Source organism: Cervus elaphus, chromosome 15 (assembly GCF_910594005.1).
Source record: "Cervus elaphus chromosome 15, mCerEla1.1, whole genome shotgun sequence".
Classification (NCBI taxonomy): domain Eukaryota; kingdom Metazoa; phylum Chordata; class Mammalia; order Artiodactyla; family Cervidae; genus Cervus; species Cervus elaphus.
The window spans coordinates 27578547-27605478 of record NC_057829.1 but is presented as its reverse complement, the minus strand read 5'-3'; the positions used below and the strand labels follow the sequence as shown (position 1 = coordinate 27605478).

Here is a 26932-nt window from a genome sequence, read left to right as displayed (position 1 = left end):
AGGCTGCGAGGTGGGAGGTGAAGCTGGGGCCTGGGCCAGAGGAGTGCTGGTGATTTTCTATGGGACACACTACCCAATGTTATGCGTGCACAACCCCCGCCCCGCCCCCCCCCACACACATGTCCCAGTGTAGGGATGTGCCAAGCCTGCACCTGTGTGCATGCGTACATGTGCACAAGAGTGTTGCAGGCTCTGGAATCTACAGTTGAGCCTGCTCCAACTCACCCAGCTCTTTACAAAAGTTAGATTCCATCCATCCATTCCACTACTGGGAGTGCCTATGATATATCAGGACCTGGGCTGGTTTGGAGGATGACTGGTACAAGCCCCTGCTGGTGGGTGAGGGCTGATACAATCTATGATGATGATGCTAAGTTAGACGTAGATATACTCCTCAGGCTTTGCACCAATACTAATCCTCTGCAAACAGGAATAGGGGAGAGAAGAAAAGGCTTGAAACTAGCGATCAAGCTGCGCTGCTGACTCTCTGGGATACTGCCTGGCTCCTCCACCTTACAGGGTCAGGTCGTGCGGGAAAGTGGGAAGCCCCTCCCGAGGAGCCTTGGAGAGGCAGTGCCCTCCATGGCCGCCCGGGGGCGCTGTGGGGCCCCTGGAGCGGGCGGCCGTCTGCGCTCACTTGCTCGACACTCACTCGCCCGGAGGTTTCCCCGCCGGCCGCGTCCCGTCCGCTCGCTGCGAACCAGGAGTCCCCTCTGCGTGCCCCTGGGCTCCGCTCCGGCCCGGCTGCGCCAGACGCAGCTCTGCCCGACGGCGACATGGGTTTTCCCCAAGTCCCGGAGGCTGGCAGCCGGCGCTGGAGGCCTGTGCTCCTCGCCTTCCTCCTGGCTGCCTCCCGAGGTAAGGTCGGCGAGCCTGGGTGCGGGGGAGGAGCACCGGGAGAACACAGCGGGCAGGGTGGGGGTCACAGGCCAGACGGGGGAGCCCCGGGAGCCCCCTTCAGCCCGCTGTGACCCAGCCCACCCCCCACGGCAGACAGGCTGCTAGGACTACTTGGCAGCAGGCAGCAGCTCTCTGCCAAGTGCCCTGGCTGGGTGGTGGGCACATCTGTTTGCTGACAGCTGCCTAAGCAGCTGCCTGTCCAAGCCTTTCCAGCCCAGAGAGCCCAGGGCACGAGCACCTTCTGCCGAACAGGAGGTGGACCCGGTGGAGACAACCCAGTGTGTTCTAGTGGATGCCCCTGGCATTTGACACCTGCGGCATCTCCCTGCCCCGCCTTAGGGGTCCAGGATCTCACCCGGTAGGGGAGTTGTATACTCGCAGCCACTGTCCTATACCCTGGTGATACTTTCGGTTGAACCTTGGTGGGCACTGGTCAGCGTGGCTACTGGTCTGCTGCTGGACATGCACACCCCTCTGAGGGTCTGAGTGGTCAGCTGATTCCTGGCATCCTAGCAAAGCTGCCCCCAGGGGGACTGATGTAGGGCATGCACTGGGGAGAACATGGGGGCATTTCCCAGCTCAATTATGAGCCCCTTCTAAGTCCTTGGATAACTTATATCATCTTCTGGGCCTCAGTTTCCTCAGCTCAAACACAGAAGCCATACACGGGGAGGTGTCACTTTCCTCTTCCAAAGTCCAGACTTGCACAACTCTAAGTGGTATCCTGGTCAGGACACAGGGGCTCCTTGAGTTGGGGGTGCAAAGGAGGTCCTGGCACCCATAGTCTGGCCGACAGTTCTCGCCTGTCTAGGATTGGAGCAGTTGGATCGTGAGGGAGGAGGGGACGGGCAGGCAGCCTATGGAACTCAACTTTTAAACTTTTTCCCTGGGAAGGCGGAGGGAAAGTGTGAGTCATGCAGGGAGTCAGAGGGAGGCAGGAGGGAGGTGGGGAGCTTGGCACTGACCCAGTGGGCAAGTCAGAAGAAGAGGAGGGAGTGGATGACAGGCTAAGAGCAAGAGGAGGAGCCTGAGAGAACCTGGAAAACACCTCAGAAACTGAGGAGCCTGCAGGCAGCATGTTATCTCAGCGCTGGAAGGCTGGCCTGGCCTCCTATAAGGAGGAGGGAGCCCACAGCCCGCAGACATTGCTGCCTAAGCCCTGAACTGGGTGCTTCTCAGGAAGAGTCAAAGCGGGAGCAGTCTCGGCACCAAGGCCATGGCTCATGGCAAACATGGTTTCCCAGAGGAGCAGGGGATGGTGGCAGGCAGGAAGGCCAGCAGTCTGCTGGCTATAGACCCCTGCCCTGCCCCAGCCTCTCCAAGTGACCCTCAGAGGCCTTTCAGTTCTCTTACCCCTATCCTATGTCCTCCTCTGGCTGGGCAGCTCTCTGCTCAGCAGCCCCAGGTTGGGAAACTGAGTTCCAGAGAACTAGGGCATAGGGCGCTGGCTCGCAGAGCAGCCAGCGGCACAGAGGCTCAGAGCCCCTCGCTTCATGTTGTCTACGCAGCCAGGAGACTTCCTAGAGAGAGCTTGGCACTCCATCTCTGCCTGGGCCCAGCTCAGGGGGATAATTAGGGTTTGAAGCAGTTTTCCACCGAAAGGAGTCATGAGAATTCTCTTAGTTTTGAAATAGTCTGGGACTCAGTATTCCTAACTGTAATATAGGCGTGCTATTGAGTATTCATGCTGCTACCTAGTAGAGTGTGCAACAAGGGGGCTAAAAGATGGGCAGGCCTAATTGCAGGCATGGTCCAGAGGGTCTGTGAACTGAAAAGAGACCTGCTCACCAGCCCGCTGAGGTGCTGGGTTGCCCTGGGCAGGATTGATGCTTTGGGAAGGTGAGATGGAGTGGCTGCTGCAAACCTGTTCTCTAGCTCTTGGGGCTGGGCCAGCACCATGGAAAATGGTGGTGGTGAGCCTGATGCTTAGGAGCCCAGGAAAAGTTGCAGATACCCCTTTCCTGGGCCTGACTCAGGGTGAGATGGGTGGAGGGAGGCCAGGACCCAGCAGACCCCAAGGATGGCAGAGCCTCTTCTTCCCCTTTGGCATCCCTAGGGCCTATGGAAGTTATTGACCTTGTCATGACCTCACAGGCTGACCCAGGAGCCTCCAACTCTGGGACTAGTCCATGGAGGTGCACTGGGGAGGGAGGAGCCCACACCCCCCTGTATGGTAAGCAGTGTTGCAGGCCCTTGTTGAGTAACCCAATGGTGCAAGCCTCTGACACAGCAAGGACTAGTCTTAGGAAATCCACAATCCTCTGCCCAGAAGCCCTGGGGTGGAGAGAAGCAGCGTTGAGGCCAGCCCATGGGCACAAGGGAGCCTCTACCCAATGGCAGGGGTCCCCAGCTATATTGGGGAGCCTCTAGCTGGGCTGGTTGCTCTCTCTCCCAAACAGGGCAAAGGTTCCTTGCTTGGGTCTGACCTCTGGTGACAGGGTGGCCCCGGTGGGAGGTACACTGCTGAGAGGTCACCTCCCTATATGCAACACACACAGGGGGTCTTAGGGCCAAGCAGACTGAGGGAAAGAAGAGAGGAAGGAAGGGGTCCTCAGTGCCCATTGGGTATACTGGCAGTGACCCCTCAACCAGCACTGACCACGTCCCAAAGACTGAGTTTGAGGCTCCAGGTTTTAAGCCAGCTGTTCATCCAGGAGCAGCCTGGCCTCACCAGGGGAGGGGGACCAGGGAGCACTGGGACAGCTTCTGATAGACCCTAGGGACCCCTCAGTGGCAGTGCTGACATGTGCAAGGCCTTCTTGATGCCGCCGTGTGTGAGAATGGCGAAGCTAGGGACTTGGAGTTGTGTGCTCTGCCTGCCAGGGTTTCTTGTACAACCCGTTACTTAACAGGCCAGCTTGGGGAGGCAATGAGCCCTCCATTCACCTCTCAAGATGGCCCTGTACTGCTCTGTGATTTTGCGCATTACTCAGCATGCCTGAGCAGGTTCTATCATCTCTCCAAGAGGCATGATGACAGTGCCTCCCTCAGAGGCCGTGGTGAAGGGCGCACACACAATATAGCACCTGGCACCTGCTTCGGGCTGTGTGGTATGATTCTGTCTCCTGGCTTTTGAAGGCCACATGCCCTGGCTTACTGTCTTAGCTCCTTGCTGCCTACAGGGTCCGGCAGAGTGCCCAGAGCGTGGGAAGCCACTGGACTGGCTTCACTGGGACAGGACTCTCGAGAATCCTGGAGGTCTGAGGTGCTGAGCCCAGGCCTTTGTGCCACCTCTATGCACTTTGAGTCTGAAATGCCCATGCAGGTGCCTGCAGAGTCTCCTCTTAAAGTTCCCTGGAGATGGGGACTCTGCAATTTCAAGGCAAGCCAGGGTTTGCTTGTCTTCTTAGGGTCTTTCTTGTAACTGAGCTTAATATTCAACCTATTTTCCTTTGGCTGACCACCCCCAGAGAGAAAAACAATGGCCACCTTTGTGCACACCAATAATTCAGTAATGAAGCTGCTCTGCTCCTTGGCAAGCCAGCCTAGTCCCTTAACCCTTCTACATAGGATCTTACTTCTCATGGGGACCAGGGGGTCAAGTCCTGCCTCTGCTGTTCACTTACTATGGGACCACAAACACATACTCCCTGTTTATCTGAGCCCTGAGCAGGCTGGGTAACAGGGTCTCAGCAAGGCTGAAGACATGCTTCTGAAGGGTAATTCCATGCTGGTGTTTCCTGACCTTCAGTCCATTTCTTCAGCACCTTGGGGATTTCTACAGTGTCTGCCTATTACCATATGTTCTTTAAAAAATCTACTCATTTCTTTTACTTAGGTAAACAGATTTTAAAAGGAAACTGTATATCACTTGCCATAAATGGAAAGCCAGTGTCACCTGCCATAAATAGAACAAAATCATAAAAGTACATAATAGGAAAACCAAATATGGTAAATTCTGATTGGAAACTATAGTCTGGAGAAGGCTCCAAGCCTGCTGTACCTTGCAAGAAAAAAAAGACGATGAGCTTAGCATATAATGGAGATGTTTTGAAGATACATTGGCATCAAACTAGGACTTTCTCTTTGATGTAATCAGGACTGAAAGAGAATCGAAAAGGGAATAGCCTTCTCTCTATGTGATTCAATGTTATTTAATGCCATCAAACTGAAAGTAAAACTACGTATGCTATAGATGCTGTCAGCTCCTCTCCACTGCAAAAGAAAACTCACCACTATGAAGAGTGGACGCTGGTGGCAGGGGGCAGTTTAGCTCTCCTGGAAGAAGGGAGGGAGGGCAGTTTCCCATCCTAAGAGGCCAAGACAGGGTCAGCAGGCCTATCTGGGCTTCTTCCAGACCCCAATTCTCCCAGCCCCCATTGCCTTCTCCAAATAAATATAGTGGCTCTAGCTGGGTCCTCTCCTCATGCTGGGACCAGCTGGCTGTCCCAACGACCAGTAGGGGAGAGTGGGAGAGGGAGCTGGCAGCCCCATTGGCCAGGTCACACTGTACATCTGTAGGAAGGAGGTGGGGACCCTGGTTAATCCTTGGCTACTTCTACACTGCAGACCTCAGGAGCCAGATGACCTGGGCTCAAATCCTGACACCACCAAGTACTATTTGTGAAACCCTGTACAAGTTCCTTAGTCTCTCTGCTTCAGTTTCCTCGTCTGTAAAGTGGAGATGGTCACGGTCCTCCCTCACAGGGAGGGGGGATTCAATAAGCGAATCAGTGTAGAAGTGATTAGAATGATGCTTGGCACAGAGTAGGCGCCTGCTACTGCCATTACCACCAAGCCTCCTGCACTGAGGGGAGGGCACAAAGAGATATGAACCTGAACCTTAGGAAGTCTTCAAAGCACAGGATCTTGAGGATAGCTGGCTGGAGCTGGCAATCTGGGCTACATAGAGCTGTCCTCAGGGAAGGCCTGGGAGAGCTGAGGAAGGAGCCATCCAGAGGAGTGGTCACTGGTGCAGCTCTGGCCAGCCCCAGGCTCTCCCCAGGGAGTGTGCTGGCCAGCAGCCTCCAGCCCCAGAGGCGGCGATGCTTTCCCAAGGTGCTGGAAGTGCCACTTCCTCCCATAGAGCCTGGCTTCCCCTTCCTAGACTCCTTGGTCTGATGTGAATGGACATTTCCTGCAGGAGAAGGTATCAATAAACACATCTGAGATGCCCTTTGTCCTCACCGGCTACGGAGGTCCACCAGCGGACCTGCCCTTTGGGCCCTCAGCCCCTTGCCCTGGAGCTACTTCCTGGAGCTTAGCGCTGGGATCAGGACCAGTCCTGATTGGTCCTTGCCTCTGTTGCCCTCTGTGCTCTGCATCTTGATAAAGACAGAGCCTGGCCTTTCCTTACACCCTTCCTGGACTGTCCTAGCAGGGAGCTGGAGGCCACACTCACGCCCATTTGGGGTCCGCTCTGAGGGCGAGGACCCGGTCTTTTGCATCTAGCACAGGGCCAGCAATAGTAGGCCAGGAGTAACTGTTTACTTACAGCCCCTAGCAGCTAGACAGAGTCCAGCTGTTTGGGTGGGGCCTTCTGGGCCTGACTAATTGAACCAGGGACCCACCTCCAAAGGCTGGGGTGTTGCCTTGGTGACTGTGGGCTAAGTTCATGCCTGGTCAGGGAAAATACACAGGCCTGTTTACACTCCCCTCCCCCGACCCCCACACCCATCCCATGAACACCCACAGGGTTTCACAAGGTGCCTGCTTGGGGGGGAAAGGGGTCACACAAACTAGTATCTTGAGATGAAGCCAAACAAGAACTTTCCCTTAGACTGGAATAGAAGCTTTTACAAGAGGCTCAGCCCCTCTGTGGCTGAGGGTCCCATTGCTAGAAAGTGGCAGAAACAGGACTGAATTCTGAGTGGAGGTCCCTTAAGGAACTCTGCACCCCCACGGCCTCTCTGCATTGGGCCTGGCCCAAGTTTGGACCTTAGTAAATATTTGTGGAATGAAAGAATGATGTTTTTGCTTTGGGTCTGAGGCAGAGCAAGGATGATTGCGTGAAGAGCGCCGAAGTCAACTGGAGGTCAGTTCACTCTGAGTAGCTGGAGGATGAGGTGTTAGCCCCACCCGCTGGAGGGGTGGAGGGCTCTTCCTGTCTGCAGTGTTGGCTTGTCCAAGGTGTGGGCCTCTGTTCAGCTACATAGGGCTATGTGGCTGTGGGCAAATCGCTTGACCTCTCTGGTTCTATTTCTTCCTCTTTAAAATGGTGATAATAAGACCTACATCAGAGGTTATGAGAATTAAATGAGTGTGAAGTGCTCAGCAAGTCCTAACATGTAAGAAGTGCACATAAATGCCTGTGATCATCTTAGTATTGTTGCCCATTCTTGCCACCTTCTTCTGCCCTGAAGAAAGACAGCCTTTCTCACCTGTCACAAGGTTTCAGAATTGGAAGGGGGCTAGGAATGTGGGGAGTCTCTCAAGATAGGATAAAGAAAGGGAGGCCCAGAGAAGGATGGGACGTGCCCAAGGCACGCAGTAAGGGCATGGCTAAGTGGGGATTGGGGCCCAGGGATCTGCCCACCCAGGCTAGTGTTTCAATCCTAGACCTAGAATTACCCCAGGGTCACATCATTCTTCCTGCAGGTGCTTCTGCAAACTCACCCAGCAGCAGGTGGGGGCTGGGCCCTAAAAACAGCACAATGATGGCTGGTTCCCACACAGGCACAGGCTCAGCCTAGGGCCTGAGGCCTTTTCCTGTTCCACATGCTCTCGGCCACCCTGGAGCCAGGGGCCTTCCTCCCCAGTCTCCGACAATGCCCCAGGTGTCCAAAAGGATCTGCTCCTTACAATAAGCAACATCCTCTGGCCAAATAATTATAATTCCAGCTGGGCTATTTATAGCCCCTGATAACACACATGTGTATGTGCAGTCGTGGAAGGCATGGGGCACGTGTGTAGTTTTCTCTAACACTGTGCCCTTGAGAGTCCACCTAAGGACAGGCTGCCCCTGGGCCTTATCCTGGCTGGAGTCTCAGACACAACAATCAAGATGTTTTCTCTCCCCCAGGGTAAGTCCTGTGGGCATCCGGCCCACCCCATCCAGTCTGTGTGCTGGAACTGAATACTCTCCCCCACACCCAAACCTAAAGCCCAGTGTAGCTTCTCCTTTTTCTAAAAGGGGAAGAGGTCCTTCTGGGGTGCTTGGGGTGTTAGGAATTGAGCAATGACCCTCCCCAGCTCTGTCTCTGAACCCCAGCTCTGTCTCTGAACCCCAGTTCTGTGTCCCCCTGTGAGTCTGCAAAAAAACTGCCTCTTGGGCTGAAAAGCCCCTCCCCACTGCTTTCCTGGGGAATTCTGTGGTCCCTAACACCATTGCTTGGACCAGGGAGGCCCTGGGCTGGTGTCCCATTGGAGGCCCTGCTGCCTGCTCCCACCCTGCCCCATCACCCTGTGCTCATGGACACCTGACCTGCCCAGAAGCTAGCTGCATCTTGCCTACATGTTCACCCCACCCCATCCACACCTCTGTCCACTTGGCACCCCGCCCTGCTCGGCTCTGGGCTCCCCCTCCTGCTTCTGCTTCCACTCCCCCCAGACCTGTGGCCCTGGCCTCCCCCTGGCCCCCAAGGTGTGTATGCTTCTGCAAATACTGTTGGATCTGGATTCGGCTCACACCCTTGGGGGTAGTTCTGGGCTTAAGATAATGTTGGGGAAAGGGAAAACAGGGTATCAGTCGGGAGAAGTGCTGGTGGCAGCTGTCATATGGCTGGCTGGGGGGAAGGGGGAGTACAGGGCAGAGTTAATCGAGGGTCCACTCTTTGGGTGGGTTTTTATTCTTCCTCAGAGGGCCCTTTCCATGACTACTTCCCACTTTCATTTATTGGCACAGCCATAATTCAGTAGCTTGGTTTCCGCTGGGGGCCTTGGGTGGATCACTTTCTCTCTGAGCCTGACTGTTAGATCTGTAGGACAGTGGGCTTGGGGAGTGGAACGCCTCCCTGGTTAGAAACCAAGGGGCCCACTCACGGACCAGAAACTCAAATGTCCATGGGACACTGAGGGTAAGAGAGTGAAGCAGACTGGGGGAAACATCAGGGAGAAGTGGGGACTGCAGCCAGCTCGAACACCAGTGCCCCATGGGAAGAGGAGGCTGCTGCCTAGTTCCAGTTGACAAGTGCCTCATCGGAAAGCTGTGTATGCTCGCGCTCAGCTGTGTCCAGCTCTTTGCGACCCCCATGGACTGTAGCCCACCATGCTCCTCTGTTTGTGGAATTTTCCAGACAGGAGTACTGGAGTGGGTTACCATTTCCTTCTCCAGGGGATCTTCCTGACCCAGGGATCAAACCTAGGTCTCTTGTGTCTCCTGCATTAGTAGACAGATTCTTTACCACTAGTACCATCTGGAAAGCTGGGTTTAGTGTTAATGCTCTGATTTTCAAAGAGAAGCTAGAAGTCAGAATTTTTGTATCAAATTCTTGGTCTTTAAATTTTGGCAATCTCAAAAAAAATGTAAAATACTTTGAGGTCCAAGTAAAATATATTTGAAGACTGAATATGGCCTGTGGGCTGCCAAAATCTGAAACTTTTTAGTACAGTGTCTAAGTGCTTGAGTTTAATTCTGACTCTAGTATTTTCTCTGTGAACTTCAGTGAGTTACTTAACATCTCTGTGCCTCAGTTTCCTCATTGGTGAGACAGGAATAAAAATAACAGCTGCCTTACTGGGTTGTTAGCCATGCCCATCCTATTTATTATTCTTCTAGTCCTAATTAGATCCTTCTTTACCTGAAGCCCCCATGCTTCAGGTTCTGAGTTTATACCCTCCAGAACTTCAGGCAAACCACTTTCCCTTTCTTGACATCTATATTTCTCCCTGAAAAGGAGATGAGCATCTTGACTAAAGAAGTTCTGAAGTCTCTGCTCACCTTGGCAATGACTTCCCAAAAATCTGGGATTCCTAGACGTGACTGCCTTTCACATGCGGGTGCTGGGAGTGGGAGGCTCTGGTGCGTATCTGTCCTTCTTACCCTCTGGGGCTTAGAACTCCACCCTTGCAGACATATTCTTTGGGGGAAATGTCTTTGTTGCCGCCTCACACTCTGCTTTAAATATGCAAGCATGCCAAGATTGGGCCACAGCTGTTATCAGTCATTCACACTTTAGTGAGACAGCATTCAAAGCAGCCTTCTCTGTTCTATTTTCACTCCTAAGAAATGTCTTTTGAATTGCAGAAATGACCTAGAGACCTACCTAGCTCCCAGGTACCAAGCCTCAACTTTCAGAGCATTTCACGTAAATTATCTGTAGTTTTGCCTCAACTCTGGCAGGGAGCTGTTCCACTTCTGTGTTTTACAGCGAGGCATCTGAAGCTCAGAGTCTATATAACTCCCAGATATTGGACTCCTTTGCAGGCTGAGCCAATTCCAAAGCTACAGCGGCTGCCTCTCTCCTGACTGGGCCAGGCTTTCAGCTCTTCTGGGTAGGGGTAGGGAGATAGGCTGTAAAACAGGGAAGGGGAGTCTGGAAAGAAGTGGCATTATTATCTTGGGTTCAGGCAATGGCAATGGAAGGGGCATATCCATTTGGATCCTGTACATATTTCCAAACCTTCCTTCCCTGTCAGTCCACAATAACCCTTGAGATGCCAAATAAAATGAAAACATCACTAATGTCTAGTAACTATAGCTATCCCTCCGATGTTTGCAGAAGGCATGAGAGCTCACATATCGTGTTCTCCTCTTCCCCTCATTCTGTCCTCTCACAACCCCACTGTAGCTAATATTTTCCTCACTGCACACATGAGGAAACTGAGGCTCACAGCTAGACAGAATTTTCTGTTAAAGGGACAGTGCTTTAGGGGGTCAACATGGTTACATGCTGGGAGACGGGTAGGGTAAAGAGGACCAGGGGATGGCTTCATTTGCTTATTGAAATAAAATGAATGAGAAAACGTCTCAGAAGACCAGGTGGCAGGCAGGTGCCTGGGTGAAATGACCTTTTCTGCACACCTGTCCTTGTCCCTGAGACACCTGGGGTATTCCTGCTTTACCCCCTTCCACATGCTGGGCTCCTGTCTGTCCATCAACCCCAAAGACTCTCCTTCCTATAAGAAATCTCTTGACTATCCCCAGGAAGGTCACATCCTCTTTCCTTCAAGTGCCCTGAAGGCTGGCGCAGCTTTACCCTTTGTCCTGTGGGGTTACTTTGTCAGGATGTAGGACTTGTCTACCCAGCTAGGCCATAAGCTCCCAAGGGATGCTGTGTCTTCAGCATCCAGGTGACACAGAGCGCCTGGCACAGGCCTCACACGGGCAGATGCTCTGTTAGTGCTCACTGATGGGGTGGGGTGCGGGGCACGCTGGCCCCAGGAGTGGGAATAGATGCCGATGGCCTCCAGAGGGGTGGTCCAGGGCAAGAGGCTGCTGTTCCCAAACTGCCTTCTGCTTCTCCCCACTGATGTGCAGAGCACGGGAACTGCAAGTGCCAGGGGCCAGGCCTGGGCAGAGCCACGGTGCCTGCAGTGAGGGGACAGGAGCTGGGGTCAGCGCACATGTACCACCTGGGAGAGGGATGCTGCGGGCCGGGCCCACCCTGCCACCTGCCACCTGCCTGCTGTCTCGCCTACGCCTCATCCAGCTTTACCTGGGGAGGCTCCTGTGGCTCCTCCCACACAGCCTGGAGGGAGCTGGCTTCACGAGCAAAAGAAGAAGCTGAGGCTTGGGGAGGTCAGCTGACTGGCCCTGAGCTTGTGGCTGGGGAACCCATATCTGTGAAGCCCCAGGCCGAGGTTCTTCCCTACTCGGGTGGGTACTGGGAATGTTGCCGGCTCAGGTGGGTGATGGGCTCTCGTCTCTCTGAGCAGGCCTGGTGACAGCGTTCAAGATTGCCACGCCCTATTCCCTGTACGTGTGTCCCGAGGGGCAGAACGTCACCCTCACCTGCAGGCTCTTGGGCCCCCTGGCCAAAGGGCATGACGTGACCTTCTACAAGACCTGGTACCGCAGCTCGCGGGGCGAGGTGCAGGTCTGCTCGGAGCGCCGGCCCATCCGCAACCTCACGTTCCAGGACCTCCACCTGCACCACAGTGGCCACCAGGCCAACACCAGCCAGGATCTGGCCCAGCGCTATGGGCTGGAGTCGGCCTCCGACCACCACGGCAACTTCACCATCACCATGCGCAACCTGACCCTGCTGGATGGCGGCCTCTACTGTTGCCTGGTGGTGGAGCTCAGGCACCACCACTCCGAGCAGCGGCTCTTTGGAGCCATGGAGCTGCAGGTGCAGAGAGGTGAGCCCCTGCTCTGTGGGGCGGCCGGGGGCGGCTGTCACTGTGGGGATGGTGTCTGAGCTTGTCCGGGAGGATGAGCAGAGGACGGAGTGGCTGGTGGGGGGGTGGTGCTGTGTGTCTGGCGGTGTGACACTGTGCCGGGGGGGTGTCTGATTCTGTTTGGGTGGCGCTGGCCCTCCAGGGGTGGTATGGGATGTGGAGCTGTGAACACCTCTCTCTGGGTCGCTGGGTGTGGTGGAGAGGAAGGGCGTACGGGGCTCTGTTTATGACAGTGGGGTTTTTTAATGGGAGAGAGTATAGGAACCGGTGGAGAAGGAAATGGGAACCCACTCTAGGATTCTTGCCTGGGAGATCCCGTGGACAGAGGAGCCTGGCGGGCTACAGTCCATGGGGTCGCACAGAGCAGGACACGACTGAGTGACTAAGCATATGAACTTGGGCTGGGAGTGTGTCTGCTCATGACAATTCCAGGGCTGTGATATATGACCTGCGGTGTGAGTTAGGAGTGAGTGAGTGAGTGAGTGAGTGAGTGTGTGTGTGTGTGTGTGTGTGTGTGTGTAGGTGAGAAGACAAGGGGCAGTAGACTAGACAGAGGTGTGGGTGTGGGCAGGTATCCACACACCCATGGGGGTGTCATGGTGATGGGCAGGGCATGCCTGGCTGTGCAGTGAAAATATGCTTCTGTGTGAGTGTGTGTGTGTGTATGTGTGTGTGTGTGTGTGCAGCTGGGCCAGCATTGCCAAGGGGACACGAGCAAAGGTATCTGTGACAGGAGCAGGGCATACCAGCCTGGATAAGTCTTCCTGGCCTCCAGGGTCTGACGCCCACTTAATCACCCTTCTCTCTGCTCCCACAGGCGAAGAAACACCATCCAAGTGCATCGCGTACCCACCCTCCTCCAACGAGAGTGAAAGTAAGGAACCACCTCTTGCCTCCTCTGGATTCTCTGTTCTCTGCCCTCACCCTGGACCCAGACCTCATTCTGAACTCTGACCTCATCACTCCAAGCCCACGGAACCCCATTCCTCCTCTTTTGCTGCCACCCTTCCCTTTTGCTTCCTCCTTCACCTGAGCCATTGGGCTGCAGCCCCCCCAGAAGCCCACTTCTAAGGCCCCTTCTAAGGCCTGAAGCTTAAGGAAGCTGGCTTCTGAGTCCTACCCCTGACTTTTGGGTGAGGCTGTGCCCTGGCAGTGACCTTGGGCCAAGTGCCCCCATGACAGATACTGGGTGCCACAGGCTGCCGAGGTTGTTTTCAGTGGGGACCACTCCTGCCCACCAGCCCTCTGCCACATGGGAAGGAGGGCGGTGTGTGTGTGGGTCCTCCTGGCTTGGACTCACAGGTCCAAGTGAGTCCACTCACAGGTCCACTCACGCACAGGTCAGGTGTTCTATGTGTGTGGAGAGGGTGGAGGCAGAGGCAGGGGAACAGAACGACCTTTCCTAAAGCTCCTACTATGTCTCAGGCACTGTGCTAAGTCCTTCTAAGGACTGGTATCTCAATGGCTTCTTACAAGAACCCTCTGAAGTAGGTGTCACCAACTTCATGGCACACTCATGGAAACAGAGGCCCAGAGAGGTGATATAACTGGCCTCAATTCACACATCTGACAAGGGAAGCTCAGCTGGCACTGTGCTCCCCTCACCTTCTGGAGGTGAGGGGAGCACAGCTGGGGAAGGAGACTGGATGCACAGGGCGGTGGGTGGCAGTCAGCCCCCTGGTGTTTGCCCAGAGGTGCCCATGGAGGGCAGGGGTATTGCTCCAAGGGATGCCTGGGCACTTGCAGTCCAGGTGAGAATAGCCAGCAGCTTGGAGACAGCAAAGGGGAGATGTCTTAGGGGGTGCGCCCTCTTCTGACAGGAGGGGTTCTTGGCTTCCTTAGCCTTCTCTCCATTAGTATTTATTGGGCATCCGGTGTGGAGCAGTCCCTGCCTAGGTCCTGGAGACACGAAAGTGCAGGCCTTCTCTCTGCCCTCCAGGAGGACATACATCACAACTGAAGCCAGGAAGCTCAGCCACAGCTAATCCCCCACTCAAAGGCCATGGTGACTTTCTATTCACACTACTCCTTTTTTTCGAAGCAAAAAACAGACTAGCCAGGAATAAAATTAGAACACACAGTTTGGTCTGAGCCAGACCCACATGGAACTAAGAAACTAACAACAAGGCCCTCCACCTGCACACCACAAGCTCGTGTGTGGCCTTGTACCAAGCTGCTGCCTTCCTCACTTCCTCCACTGGTGGCTCCCTGGGGAGGGTGGAGACCCCCCCCAACCCCACACCCCCGGCAGCCCCTTCCTGCCCATGCAGCAGCCTCACGACTGTGTGTGCATACACATGCTGCGCACAGGTCAGGGTGAGCCTCACCTGGTGGGTCCGTGAGTGTTCACTTCCCCATTACCCCTTCCACTACGAGCAAGCCCCCAGTCCCACTTCTGCCTCCAGGGGCTCCTGCAGAACAACTCTGCCACTGCCCCCATTTCACAGATGGAGAAACTGAGGTTCAGATGGATGAAGTGAGTGGTTCCTAGTCTCCCAGAGCCAAGAGGAGAAGCCAGAGCAACCTGGTTCTCCGTGTGCAAACCCTGCCTGAGTGCTGGGGCCCTCCCCTCTGTCAGCACTCATTTTCTGAAAGTCAGCTGTCTTGGAGACAGTGACAAGAGATGCCAGAGGGGACAGTGTCAGAGAAACCAGGTGTGAAATGGAGAGGGAGTGGCGATCTGGGTCATTTTTCTTGCTCTAGACTCGAGAGCAGCAGCTGTTGGAGTTAAGGGAACAGAAGTCACCTGGGAAGTTCCAGGAGTCTGACTGATAAGAGCCCAAGGGTGAGGCAGGACTTGACTGCTAAGAGTAGGTCAGGCTTCCTTTGCTGGGCACCTCAACTTTCAGGTTTTGACATGTTCCTTCCTCTCCAATTCATGGGATGTGCAGCCTCACTCTGCTCCCTGCTTCCCTGAACTACTGTCTGCAGGGAATTGGCTTCTTAATGGCCACAGGGACATGTTCGCGTCTGTCCCAGTTGTCAAGGGCAGGGGTAAAGCATCAATCTGCAAGCTTCTGAAAGGCTGGAGTCCCCTTTCAGAGTCTTGGTTCTGGAGGTCTGGAGATGACAGCTGTGAGGAGTCTTGGCACTAAGGTGGAAGTGGTCTCAGATGAAAAGAAACCCAGCTATACTTTGGGGTGGGATGTGGGTACTTGACAGTGCGTCTGTCCTCTGGGTACCATGTGTCCACTGAGCAATGTCAGCATGCGTGTCCCTTTCCAGCTCACAGGGAGCCACCCCATGTTATCAAAGGCAGTGAGTCAGGGCTCAAAGACTGAATGCCCACAGGGCCAGGGAGCTGGTGGGGAAGACAGTACAGAGAAGCAGAGACTGGTGAAAACCCAGCCGCCAGTGTGTACATGCAGTTCCAACTGTCACACGCCAGGAGAGGGGCCCAGGGTTGCCAGAGCCACTAAATTTTCAAGCAAAGTCAGAAGTCCAGATTTTACTTGAGCTCTCAATTTTAAAGTGTTGGCAACTAATTAAAAAAAGCTAAGTACTAAGCTGGCCATATTTGAAACCCGAGTCTATTCTAATGAAAGGCAGTGTGGTGAAGTGGTTAAGAGCACAGATCCTGAAATCAGTCAAGTTGCTTAACCTCCCTGTGCCTTGGTTTTTTCATCTGTAAAATAGAGATGATGGTTATATGTATACTTTGAAGGTGTTCTGAGGCTAAAATGAGGTACTCTGTGTAAGGAAAGCATTAAGAACATGCCTGGCACAGAGTAAGTGCTTGTGTATGTGTTGGCTATTATTACTTCTAATGTGCAGTTCTAGGCCTCACTTCCCAAATCATCTCATCCATTCCCCTGTACCAAGGCAGGATGGCAAGTAGATGGCAGTGGACGGTGGACGCATATCCTGTTCTCTGACAGTATGAAACATCTGCCTGATGATCCATGTACTTAGGAGGTCCCAGGGCTGACTGCTGGGTCCTGCCGTCTGCTGCCACTTACCTCTGGAAAGACCCCCCTGCTAATAAGACAGGGGCTCCACAGCCAGCCTTGGTACCTGATCAGTTAATGATGTTTCCAACCAAGAAGCTCTTTGAGTTTTCCTTCTCTAACTGCAGTCCATGGGGTTGCAAAGAGCTGGACATGACTTAGCGACTGAACAATAACAGCAGCAGCAAACTGCAGCCCCGATCTCCTAATATCTTGGGGGAGTAGGAAGGCAGCTGGTATATGAAATCCTCTGAAGGCCCACGTCAGCTTGAGGTGGCCGGGGAGGTGATAAGAGAGGAGTGGGATGAGGAAGCTGGTACTGAAGGAGCCTGGGAGCCCCAAGCTGCTGAGGGGCTGTGGTTTTTCACTGAACCTGCGCCAGGAGGGTGGACAGCCCATCTCCCCGAGAAGCAACTGCTCCACCCCGCAGCACAGCAGGATGTGTGGTTTCATCCAGCCCCCTCCCTGGAACCAGGCAGTCCTACTGAACTCCTTCCTCCGTAAACATCCTCGGGGTACTGACAGGCCCTGGACAAAGACCCGCTGAGCAGACCGAGCCCCTTCTATCCCACCCTGCTCTGTAAGGGCCTGGCACACTGCCTGTAAGTGCTGGCTGGGCAGCTGCCTCTGCCAGTGCCTGATCACCTTCTGGGCACGAGCCTGGCACTGGATGGCTATAGGACCAGACCCCTCCCCAACTCTGCCCCAGGTACTGGCCACACGTAGGGGGCGGGGTGGGGAGCTGTGGCGAGGCTGCGCTCTGCAGAGGAGCCCATGGTCTCAGAGGGCAGCTGGCCCACAAAACTCTGCCCAAACCCTGCTCCCTGGGCCTAGCCTCAACTCCTAGCCCAGGCTGTAAGGAAACCAAGACCTGATCCCCTAGAGGGGACAAAGAGAGGGAGTCTTTGCTTGGGGACCACAGTCAGGAGAGAGGTTGGGCCAAGATGCTCAGTAGTCACTGACTGACTACACCATACGCTGCTTAATGCCAGTCTGGAGGAAACCTGCTTTGATGACCAGAAAAGGGTGCTTTGCAGCCGGTTTCTCAGTGCCCACAATAAGGTCCTGTGATGGGGTTCAGAGATACTCAGATGTCTGAATTAGAAAATGTTTTACTTTCAGTACTCTGCATCAAAGTGCAGCCTCGCTAAGATATGTGGGGTGCCTGCTTTAATGTGGAGCTGAACTTGCTTTGTAACAACACAGCAATTGTCCCTGTACCAGCGGGTACTTCTAACGCACCCGAAAACAGCTTTTTCTCTTCCGAGGTCTGAACAAGCCCTCTGAAAGCTTGTTTACACTGTCGGGTTGTTCAGGAATACAGTGAGATAAAACACAAGCCTTTATAACCAAATAAGCAGTGCAAAGGCAGCACCGAGCCTGCTCACCTTCCCAAAGCTCCCGGGGCCAAGCTGACGCTGTGACAAAATATTCTACCCCATTGTTTTTCTGTCAGAGGGAAGCACTAAAATTGGGAAGGAAAAGCATTTATGCTGGTTGTGGTTCTGAGGGCACGTCTGTTCCCAGCCAAACTCCTGGAGTCAGCAGATGGACTGAAATAAAACCTCCCATGCTGTGGATGGGACCATGAACTGGTACAACTGTTTTTTTTTTTTTTTTGCAGGACAATTTAGCAATAGTCTAAAAAAAAAAAAAAACATACTCTTTGGCTCAGCACTTTCACTACTAGGTTTTATGTACTGATGTACTTGCCTGAGTGAGCAAAGATGCCTCCACAAGTTCGTTGCTACATTATTAGTTATGCTGAAAAATGGAAGCAACCTACATACCCACCAGGAGGGGACTGTTTCAATAAGCTTAGGTGAGCCCCGTGATAAGCCCTAGGCGGAATGAGCTAGATCTCTGTGCCGATACAGAGAGGTGCCCAAGCTGTGCTAAGCGGGAAAAGCAGTTGTCACGTGATCCCATATATGCGGTACATGCGGAGAATGTATCTAGATTATGTCTCTGGAGGGGGCCCAGGTACAGGTGGAGGAAGAAAATGTTGAATTTAAAAGAAAAAAAAAACTTGTAAATTTCTGTGTGTGTGTAATTTCGAAAGCTTAAAAAAATTTAAATTGGACAAGGATTCACATTTCCCTAGTTCCTGCCCCAAGTGTTTCCCCGTGAGCTACATGTGAGATCACTTTTAGAGGCCCTGTCCTGGAGCCAAGGGGTCTCTCAGGGGATAAACAGGGCTTTTCATTCATTTATTTTTCATTGCGATAGAACATATATAACATAAAACTGCCATTTTAACCATTTTTAAGAGTACGATTCAGTGACATTAATTACATTCTCAGTGCTGTGTAGTTATCACCACTCATCTGTTTTCACAAGTTTTTCATCTCTCGGGCTTCTTTCAGCCTTGAACTCTGTGACATGGGGTCTATGAAGGGCCTGCTCTCCTCTTCAGGGAGCGACCAGTGGTCCAGGTGGTTGAGGTTTCCTGCAGGCTGTGATGAGGACCCTTCTCTTTCTCCCGTGTATCTGCCTCAGCTGTAAGCGCCTGGCCTGATTTCTGGGTGCTCTGGCCCTCTTGGGGTTCCCAGACCTTCCATGCCTCTGCAGGTCACTGTGGGTCTAGTTGTGGGGCCTGGGTAAAGGTGGGTCCCTGTGTTGCTGGGCCTTCCCTCTCTGGGCCTCAGTTTCCCTCAGGAGGAGCAATGGGAGTGGGGCCTCACTTTGGCTGCCTCTCTGTCCATTCAGGCATCACGGCTGCTGCTCTGGCTACGAGCGCCTGCATCGTGGGTATTCTCTGCCTCCCCCTCATCCTGCTCCTGGTCTACAAGCAAAGGCAGGTGGCCTCCAACCGCCGTGAGTATCCCCGTCTGCCTGGGCTAGGTGGGGTGTGAGTGACCTGCCTCAGCGTCCCGCTCAGCCACAGGGAAGAGCCAAGGGAAAAGGCTGACCCAGTTCTGCTCTTCAAGAGACAAGAGCTGGGCTCCGCGGTAGAGAGGAGGGGACCCACTGGCCCCTGGCAGTGCTGGCTTGATACTCAACAGGGATCTGTTAAATGAATGAGCAGTCATATGGAGTAGCTGAAACTGGTTTATAAAAGTGCTACCACCTGGAGATTGTTGGGGCACCTGCTTTAACATATAGGTGGGTTTGTCTTCGTAGCAACGGTTGGGACAAAATGACCTTTGGATTAACAGAACTGGGAGGGATCTTAGAAATAACTCAATTCAACTCTTTCCTTTTACAGGTCACAAACCTAAGGTCAGCAGGGTTAAATAACTAACTGAAAGTTATAAAACTTAGTGAGTGGCAGAGCTAAGACTCAGACTCAGAGCTTTTCAACTCAGTGGTTTTCAGGGAACATGGTTCCACCTCATAATAAAAACACTCAGCATGAGGGCAATAGCTGAGGACCCCCAACTCGTAGGGTTGCTGTGCCAGGGACCGTGCCAAGCCTGCTAAGTACATTCTCTCAGTGCTCCTCATAACAGAGTCTAGTCCTACTATTGGCTCCGTTTTAAAGCTGAACAAACTGAGGCAGAGAGCAGTATAAGGGATCCCCTTAAGGAACCCCTTAGTGAGTACGTGGTGGAGCCAGGTTTCAAGTTGTGACCACAGATACCTTTCCACTTGTCTCTCCGGGTGACGGTGCGCCTTGCCCTTCCTTTGACTCCACCCATGAGCCTCAGCCAACCTCAGTCCTCCTGGAGCAGGAGGGCGGGGGCCCTTGCATGGCCTCCCCCACCTCTTCCTGCACCCCTCCCCACCCCTGCTGTCTGCTGGAGGAGGTACCTGAGGGGGGCTTTGGCTGGACTGGACCAACTGGACATCCCTCTGTCCCTCTTCAGTGGTCAGCCTCCCCCACCTCTCAGGAGGCCCTAATTCCTCTCACAAAGCGGGTTGGGGCTGGGGCTGGGGTGGGGGAAGGTGAGGGGATTTGGAACAGAAAGAGGAACCCAGGGGATGAACCAGGAGAGGCACGGCTGCAGAGTCACCCTCAGCTCCTGCTCATCTGTGGAGTGCGTCCACGGAGGTGGGGAAGGGACGAGGAGGGGCCGTGCTCAGGTAGGCTTGACTCCCAGCAGAAGAGGTGCTTTCTGTCCCCCTTTACTCCAGACCACAGGTCTGCCTCCATCAGGGAACAGGAAACTGAAAGTGGAGTGGCTCAGTCGTGTCCGACTCTTTGTGACCCCACGGACTGTAGCCTACCAGGCTTCTCTGTCCATGGGGTTTTCCAGGCAAGAGTACTGGAGTGGGTTGCCATTTCCTTCTCCAGGGGATCTTCCTGACCCAGGAATTGAACCCAGGTCTCCTGCATTGCTTTACCCTCTGAGCCACCAGGGAAGCCCCAGGAACTGGGAAACAAATTCCCGGCAGAGGCAGGCACGGGGCGGGGGAGGGGCACTGCTGATCCTCACGGGGCCCCCAGGGGTTGGGCCAGGGCTCCGCCTGTGTCCCATGCTGGAGGAAGAAAAACCAGAGAGGGGACACCCCCAGGCCGGAACGCTGTGGCCGTGTCCTGAGGACACGGGGAGCCTGGGGTCAGCCCCCAGTATCTCCTGCTGCAGGTACTGGGAGACCTGCAGACTGAGGGCTTCACAGAGAAAGGGACAGATGAGCTGGGTGCTGAAAAACTGCAGTGAAAGAAGGCTTGAGGGGGTGCGGTGGGCCAGCCAGGGCTGTGCCATGACCAATGACGAGCATGCCTTCTGAAACTCTGTAAACAAATTCCATTTCTGTGATGGACAACCACTTCGTAGCATCTTATCCCCAGATTTAATACATGCAGTAACAGGAATGTATCAGTCATTTATCTCCTAATAAAAGTATTTTTGAGGCTAGTCCTCTGTCCTCTCCCCTCTCCATAAAAAAGACTTATATGGTTGAAGGTTTAGAGACAGACAGACGAGATGCCAGAGGGAACGATTCTAGAGAAACCAGGTATGAAATGGAGAGGGAGTGGAGATTCTGGTCATTTTTATTGATCCAGATTCTAGAGAAGCAGCTGACGGAATTATGGTAGCAGAAGTCACCTGGGACATGGCAGGAATGTGGCCCCAGGGTAGAGGCTGAGTGGCCTGGAGCAGGTCTGGAGGTGGAATGGATGGGATTGTGTGTGGTGTGCTCTGGGCAGGGTGCTGCCACAGAGCTGGGCGTAGACGGAGTGCTTGGGAGTAAGCCACACTCAGGAAAAAAAGAAAGAGCAAGGGTTGGGAAATTAAATTAAAAGATGCTTGCTCCTTGGAAGAAAAGCTATGACAAACCTAGACAGCATATTAAAAAGCAGAGATACTGCTTTGCCGACAAAGGTCAGTCTAGTCAAAGCTATGGTTTTTCCAATAGTCATGAGATGGATGTGAGAGTTGAACCATAAAGAGGGCTGAGCATTGAAGAATTGATCCTTTTGAACTGTGGTGTTGGAGAAGACTCTTAAGAGTCCCTTGGACAGCAAGGAAATCAAACCAGTCAATCCTAAAGGAAATCAATCCTGAATATTCATTGGAAGGACTGAAGCTGAAGCTCCAATACTTTGGCCATGTGATGCAAAGAACTGACTCACTGTAAAAGACCCTGATGCTGGGGAAGATTGAAGGCAGGAGGAGAAGGGGATGACAGAAGATGAGACGGTTGGATGGCATCACTGACTTGAGGGACATGAGTTTGAGCAAGCTCTGGGAGATAGTGAAGGACAGGGAAGCCTGGCGTGCTGCAGTCCATGGGGTCGCAGAGTCGGACACGACCGAGCGACTGAACCACAGCAACAGAGTGTTGGGAGCACGGAGGAAGGCAGTGTGCTAGAGGCCAGCGGGCACGGCAACCTCCCTAGTATCAGGCGGAGCAGAGGATGAGCTGAGAGAAGGCAGAGACCTGCAGGAAGCCCCACACAGAGTCGCCCTGGTAAACAAGAAGCCATGATTCCGATACTGCGGAGATTTCAGGAACTTGTGTGCAACTTCCCGTGGGTATTCTGTTGTTGTGCCCCTCCCCCACCACTTGTTTCCCCATCGTAATGAGCAGCAAAACTCTTAAAAAAACAAGAAGGATCTGTGGGAGTACGTGGGGAGCTGCAAGAAAGAGGGAAGTTGGGGTGGCTGTATCTGGTTGGTGGCCGGTTTGCGGGATGGGGAACCTCCACAGAGGGGCAGGGTGGCAGCAGCCTGACTGCAGGGTAGAGAGTGGTAGCGTGACTGAGAACTGATGAAGTGTCAGGCCCTCTAGGGTTGCTCTGAGAGGTGTTGACCCTATTAGGCAATGCGGAGGACAGAACAGAGAGGACCAGGAACTCTCATTAGGAACTGACCTTGCAACACCCCTGCCCAGTAAATCATGGCTGATGACCAGAACGTGACAAACGGCCACACAGGAAACAACAGCCCAGGAGCCAGGCCTCTAGGCGATCCTGGATGCCTAACATCACCACCGGCTGCCTTTGGTTTCCTAGCTGCCCCACACACTTGTCAAATGCATCCCAAGTTTAATTTATCATGGGTCAACACGGGCCACTGACCAAGGCCTCACCTGCTGGGTAGACACACAGCACTGCCCTCCTGGCTTCTTGAGGGAACAGAAGTGGGATCTGGGGCTGAGCACAGCCCTGCCCAGGTTCACTCCGATTCCTGAGGGGTGTCTGCCAGCGAGGGCCAAGATGCTGTCTGGGGAAGCCTCTCCTCTGTGACCAGCTTCTCTGTCTGTCTGTCCCTAGGTGCCCAGGAACTGGTGCGGATGGACAGGTAAGGCCCATGGAGACCTTCCTGAGAACACTTGCCACAACTGTGCCATCCCAGTCAAAGTCTGGCAGGCTCTCTCCTTGCCTTCCCTGGGCTGTGGTCTCTGCTGGGCAGCATCTATCTACACCCAGCTTCTTATATGGCAGTTAATGTGGAAGGACAGACTGATTCTCCTGACTCCACTAGGTTCTTTCCCCCTCTCCTCTCCGGTCACTGCTGATATCACAGTGGGGCTGAGAACACAGACATGGACTTCCTGGGCCTCCCTGTGCTCTGGGCCAGCTGTCAGGAAGGAGATATGTCTGTGCAGTAGGGCCCCGGTTAAGCTGCCTGGCATAGCTGGTTAGAGGAGCATTTGCCATCTGCCATCTGCGCCAATTGGCTGTTTGCCCTGCCACCCCTCACCCAGCTGGCTGGCTCCAATGCTGCTTGGAGAGCGATGCACCCACCTTTGGGCCTCAGTGGTCAGCTGGGGTGGGGAAGGGGAGGAAGCAGCTGAGCCCAGGCAGACCCTGAAACATGCAAAGGAGGTCAGCATGCCTGGAGTTGAGGCCCCAAGGAGTGCAGGGCACCCCAAGGAGAAAGCAGTCAGGCCACAAGGGCAGAGGCTGACCTGGCTCAGACGTGGGTGGGGGGCAGCTTGGGGATGGAGTGGATGGGAAGTGTGTGTGGTGTGCCCTGGGCAGGAAGCTGGCATGGGGCCTGGCACAGAGGGCGTGCTTGGGAACAGGCCATGCTCAGGAACTTGGCCCCAGTACATGTAACACCAAATTCAGAGCTCCTCCCTGGTGTCTGAAAGGGATGATATTTAAGACAGGTCACAGGAAGTCCTAGCTAGATCCTGCTGGAATCTCAGAATTAGAGTGGTCCTCAGAGGTTGTCCCATTACGAGGGAAGAAGGTCTCCCTTTAGCTCAAGACAAGCTGTGGGGACAATCAGTCCTAAGGCCATTAATTCTACTGATCAAAGAGAGACTTGTCCCCTGATTCCTGAGGCCAGTGTCCTGGAGCCACTCTTACCTGGGGCTTCTTTCCTGGGCCTGGGGGCAGATGGGCAGATGCCCTCAGCTCAGGGCAGGTGGGAAGTGCAGCCCATGGCTTTTCCTCCCTGGCCCTGGAGCCTCCCTTCCTGCTAGGAGATGCTGCTGAGGCCTGGGGTGTGAAGGCAGGTGAGGGGAAGGCGGAGGTGAGGGGAGAGAAGTGAGGCAGGCCAGGCGGAAGGTCAGAGGCCTAGCCCAGGCAGCATGCATGACCTTCTATTCTGCTTCTCTAGCAACAACATTCAAGGAATTGAAAACCCTGGCTTTGAGACCTCTCCACCTTCCCACGGGATGCTGGAGGCCAAGCCCAGGCAGCCCCTGACCTACATGGCCCAGCGGCAGCCTTCTGAGTCTGGGCGGCACCTGCTCTCCGAGCCCAACACTCCTCTGTCTCCACCGGGCCCCGGGGATGTCTTCTTCCCCTCCCTAGGTGAGTGAATCTCTTCTCTCACGGCACTGTGACCGGCAGCGCACGAGCCTCACTCCCCACCTCCCTGGGAATCCTCACGGCCTCAGGGTGTGGGGTTGTGGGGGGGATGACAGATGGAGGAACCCCCCTTCACTCTGCTTCTCCTTTCTTTTGCAGACCCTGTCCCTGACTCCCCAAATTCTGAGGCCGTCTAAACCAGCTGGGGGCCCGCAGAAGATGTGGCTGGGCCTGGGGCAGGGGCATTTGAGCCAGGGCTGGCCCTCTGACTGGTCCCTTTGGCCCTGGTTTCTTCCCTTCAGCTGTAAGCTCAGAGTCTTTGAAATACCCCTGATGGCCAGACCTTCCACCTCTCTGGATGGCAGAAGGGAGAAGGTGTTGGACAGTCCAGCCCCTCTCTCAAGGACTGTGAGAGGCTGGGATCCGACCCCAGGGACCTGAAATTCACCAGCTACTGATGCCAGATGACCTCCGTCCTCAAAGCCCCAGCACTGCCAGCTCCTGTGGCAGCCTCTCTCTCTGGGACATAAGCCCTGGGACCTGACAGTATAGATGTGCAATGGGCAGACCTCCCAGCACCACCCTCCAGGCCTGAGACACAGGATAAGATGTGGAGAGACTCTTCCCACTGCAGTGGACCTGGCTCCCCACTCCCGCCTGAGACTGCTCATCCATCAGACTCATTGTTTGTAATCATGAGGCTCTGGGGCTAGGCCTGCCTGACCTGGCTGCCTTCTAACCAGCAGACTCTGAGGGGCTGTCAACAGGTTAAACAAATCTGGGGTTCCCACTGCCTGCACTCTGGGTCCCCAGAATGCACTGGCCGGAAGCCCCAAAATGGGAAGTACACTCTGGGGCACGGTGACCAGTGAGCCAACTGGCATCTTGGGCAATGGGGGCCAGGCCAGAGGTTGTACTGCCCACCCACCATAGTGGGGAGAGGAGGGAGAGTGGGCTGGCGGGGGGCCTGCTGGGAAGGTTCAGAGGAGAGGGCTCCTCCCCCCTCTCCCTGTGGTCGAGAGAGCTGGTGACCACATAATGTACTGCCCAAACTATGACTACTTTTCAGTGTGAAGAGGGGGTGCTATTAAAAACTATGTGGGTGACAGTGTAAAAACCCCATGGACGGACTGTAAGAGCTGGGTTGAAATCCCTACTCTGCTTCCGAGGTGCCTGAGGCCCAGGGAGCCCTCCACCCCCACCCCCAGTCTTCGAGGACCTCTGCTCCAGTCACTCTGCACTGAGCCGTCAGGGGCAGTGGGACCCTGCTGGGTGGGAGGAGCGGGTGCGTCCACAGAGAGTCTGGGCCTGCTCTGCCCTAGACCCTCTGCTCCCATCTCCTGCTTCAGGCATGACCCAGGTTTGTCTTTATATACAAATAGGAGGGGAATCCTTTGTGGAATTTCAATTAAAGAGCTTTAAAGCATTGAGAGGAGTGGGGAGGGATCTCTGTACCCTGTGGGGTGAAAGTGGGCGGTGGGGCCTGAGAGGGCGAGGGGCAGTTTGGGCTAGACAGGCACTCCGGGCACTGCAGTGTGGAGGGTGTCATTTCAACTGGGCATTCGTCTGCCAGCAGCCTACGCTGGCTCTGCTTAGCCGGGCACGGGTGCTGAGAGCCCGGGTTTCTGGCCAGGATGAGGGCCCAGCAGGCAGGGAGATGTCTCCCTGGCCTAGTTGGGGATGGGAGAGGAACAACCCTAGGCTCTCCAGCAGCCATGAGCCCCAGGCCCGCACCTGGAGCCAGGGAGCCCCCTTCTCAGGTCCAAGGCTGTAGGCCAATGTGGGCCCTGAGCGGAACAGGGGGCTTGGAGGAGAACGTGAGTGTGGGCCTTGGGCCTCAAGGCTGCACTGACACCTCCAGTGGCCAGAACCCTGAACCCTGGCTCCTGCTTTGTCCCTGGGGGTCTACTCCTCTGTTTTCTTTGCTGCTGTGGACACTTAGCACCAGCTGCCACAAAAAGAGGGTGCTGTCTTCATGGCTTGTGGGGTCCCAGGGGGGCAGGGATGGGCAGGGCGATACCTGCTCAAGGCAGGGCCAGGCTACCCCTGGGGTTGAAGGACAAGCCTGCAGACGAGACCCCTCATCCCCCAGCTCAGAAAGAATGTTCCTGCCTGTCGGGGAGGCTGGCCTGGCCCAAACCTCAGTTCTGACCTCAAGGTAGAGACAACTTCTAAGAATCTGGCTGCCAGACCCCAGGCCCACCGGCCGCTGAGTGGAGGAGGGAGGCGGCCCCGGAGTAGAAAGACACCACACTTCCTCCCCAGCTTCCTCCTGCATGGCCTCGAGCTCGTCTCTGGACACTTACTAGTGAACGTATAGCTTCGTGGTTTCCTGTTTTCAGCAAAATTTACTCTGAGCTCCAGTCTCCATCTTCATCCATGACAACACACCCTGTCCCTAGCAACCCTAAAGGCACTCCCCACCAACCCTGATGCCGTGGGGAAAGGCAGGGTACCCAGGTTGTCCCTCTGTGCTCGCCTCGGGGTAGCAGTGCCTCTGGAGATGCCTGTGGGCTGGGGTGTGTGGAACAGGGTAGGGGAATGAGAACATGGTCCCTGCCTTTAGGGAGCTGGGAGGAGCCCTGGGAGGGAAATTTGTGTTTTCAGGCACTAAGTCATTGTTAAGAGATGTATCAGGAATTAAGGGGCCTATAACCTATCTCTTGATGTTCACATTTAATAAAAGATCTCCTGCCTTTGTTTCCTGCAA

The 26932-nt window shown here is 54.5% G+C and overlaps 2 protein-coding genes across 10 annotated transcripts in view; one reads left to right on the top strand and one right to left on the bottom strand.

Annotated features, from left to right (window-relative positions):
- Window positions 1–26932, bottom strand: part of CDH23 (cadherin related 23) — a 433102-nt gene that overhangs the window by 43015 nt on the left and 363155 nt on the right. The gene's annotated exons all lie outside the window — the stretch shown is intronic.
- Window positions 632–26932, top strand: VSIR (V-set immunoregulatory receptor). The gene is made up of 7 exons (XM_043925750.1): window positions 632–858; window positions 11656–12081; window positions 12938–12994; window positions 18777–18884; window positions 22732–22759; window positions 24029–24225; window positions 24382–26932. Exons 1-7 carry the CDS (start codon window positions 777–779, stop codon window positions 24417–24419), a joined length of 936 nt encoding a protein of 311 aa, XP_043781685.1. The 5' UTR covers window positions 632–776; the 3' UTR covers window positions 24420–26932.